This window comes from Barbus barbus (assembly GCF_936440315.1).
Source record: "Barbus barbus genome assembly, chromosome: 23".
Taxonomy (NCBI): domain Eukaryota; kingdom Metazoa; phylum Chordata; class Actinopteri; order Cypriniformes; family Cyprinidae; genus Barbus; species Barbus barbus.
The window spans coordinates 16,722,490-16,724,622 of NC_136751.1; the positions used below are offsets into that span (position 1 = coordinate 16,722,490).

At 47.9% G+C, this 2,133-nt stretch overlaps 1 protein-coding gene across 1 annotated transcript; it reads left to right on the plus strand.

Annotated features, from left to right (window-relative positions):
• Window positions 1-208: 208 nt before the first annotated feature.
• Window positions 209-1,801, plus strand: LOC306843189 (ankyrin repeat domain-containing protein 34C-like; the record flags this gene model as incomplete). Its single annotated transcript, XM_079374504.1, has 1 exon — window positions 209-1,801. The coding sequence occupies one exon, from the start codon at window positions 209-211 to the stop codon at window positions 1,799-1,801; it is 1,593 nt and encodes a 530-aa protein (XP_079230630.1).
• Between the last annotated feature and the right edge of the window lie 332 nt (window positions 1,802-2,133).

The window sequence follows — 2,133 nt, forward strand, 5'->3', positions numbered from 1 at the left end:
TCCTCATTCAGGCTGCCACCTGGTGGCTCTTCAGAACAAACAGCCTAGTGATTTCATGCAAGGTTTAACACATCAACATCACCTTTCCTTATTTCTGAAATTTAAAGTGATTGTGACATGGAATTGTCTCTGGGATCTGTTTGATGACTGTAGTAGCAGTCTGCTCTTGCCTTGCAGGACTGAGGCTGATTTGGGTCCAGTCTGGGTCATGGCTGACGTGCTGGAGCTCAGGACAGATGGGAACTCTCTGCTGAAAGCAGTGTGGCTTCGGCGTTTGCGCCTTACAAGGCTTCTCCTGGAAGGTGGAGCCTACATCAATGAAAGCAACGATCGTGGAGAGACACCACTCATGGTGGCCTGCATGTCCAAACACTCTGACCAGCAGAGTGTCAGCAAGGCTAAGCTCGTCAAGTACCTTCTGGAAAACAAAGCTGACCCTAATATCCAAGACAAAGCTGGAAGGACAGCCCTTATGCATGCATGCAGCCAAAGGGCAGGACATGAGGTGGTCTCACTTCTACTGACCAACGGGGCTGATCCAAGCCTGGAGGACCGTCATGGATCTTCTGCTTTAGTCTACGCTGTCAATGCAGATGATAAAGAAACCCTAAAAGTTCTCCTTGATGCCTGCAAAGCCAAAGGCAAGGAGGTCATTATCATTACCACTGACAAATCGCCATCTGGAACCAAAACAACCAAGCAGTACCTGAATGTCCCTCCTTCTCCAGAGTTGGATGAGAGGACCTCTCCAGCACCATGTGCCTCACCATCAGAGATAGATCTTCACGGATTGCCATCTCCCAGCAAAGAGGAGGAGAAAGACACTGTATTCAATTTTCAAACAAAATTTAAGTCAGCCTCAAACACAGCAGCCAAACTTCCCAATGGACTTACTTCCCCTAGTAAGAAGCCAGTGAACCCCAAGAGGGCTCGTCTACCCCAGTTGAAGCGTCTACAGTCAGAGCCTTGGGGTCTGATTGCCCCCTCCGTCTTGGCGGCAGCAAATGAAGAAAGAAAGAGAGCCAACTCAGACGAAGATGTTGTCGCAGGTGTCAACGGACTGAGTCTGTCCAAAAGAGGCACTTTGTCCCGGCATAACAGCGTGGATGGAAAAGATATCTTGTTTCCGATGGTGGGAGATCAGACCACAAAAATCTCACCAACTACATCCCTTCCGACATCTTCCAAAGCCTCCTATGAGAGATCGCTGGCACAGCACCAGCCTCTCGCACGACGTAGCACTGGGCAGGAGCAGGAGGGCTCTGGAGGAAACCTGGGGCCAGTTAGCCTCAGAGACACAGTGCACCGGAGGAGACTGGGGAACGAACACTACGACTCAGACTCCCAGCTGTACTCAGATTCCAGCATGCTAGACTCTCCTAAGGCACCTCTGGAGAGGAGGAAGCTCAATACGTCCCCTCTTGCTATGCTTACAGGCTCACGAGAGTCCTTGGACAGCAATCCCAGTACCTCTTCACCTAGCACAGCCAGATGCAGAGCACCTGGCCTACTGGAGCGGCGCGGCTCTGGAACGCTATTGCTGGACTATATATCCCACACACGCCCAGGTCACCTTCCACCGTTAAACGTCAACCCTAACCCTCCGATTCCAGATATAGGGGCAAGCAGCAAACCCTCATCCCCACTTGCAGCAGGTATCAGACCAATAGCTCCCGTAGCACCCAACTCACCAAAGAGAGGCAACCTCAGGACGAAGAAGAAGCTTGTGAGAAGACACTCTATGCAAGTGGAACAGATGAAGCAGCTTTCAAACTTTGAAGAGCTCAATCATCAATCATGAAACTCAGTCTATGTAGATGTAGCAACTGTAACATCATAAATATACGTCTGAGATGTTGGATAATGTTGACGCTTAGGCAGATGGAAAACAGGTGGTACCTGTAATAGAATTTTAGTTAGCATCGAATGTAGCCATTTAGGGCAAAGGGATATTGTATCAAGATGTTAATCTACTTGCTAGTTTCAAATAGCAAAAAGATAATTTTTGAAAAAGCAACTGCACACTAAACTCTCTAATGAAAAAAAAATCACGTCACAAATGCATAAATAGCTTATTGTCTATAAAAGGTATTTAAAGATGCAACCTAGCTGTTAAAGGTTAGTTTAGATTTA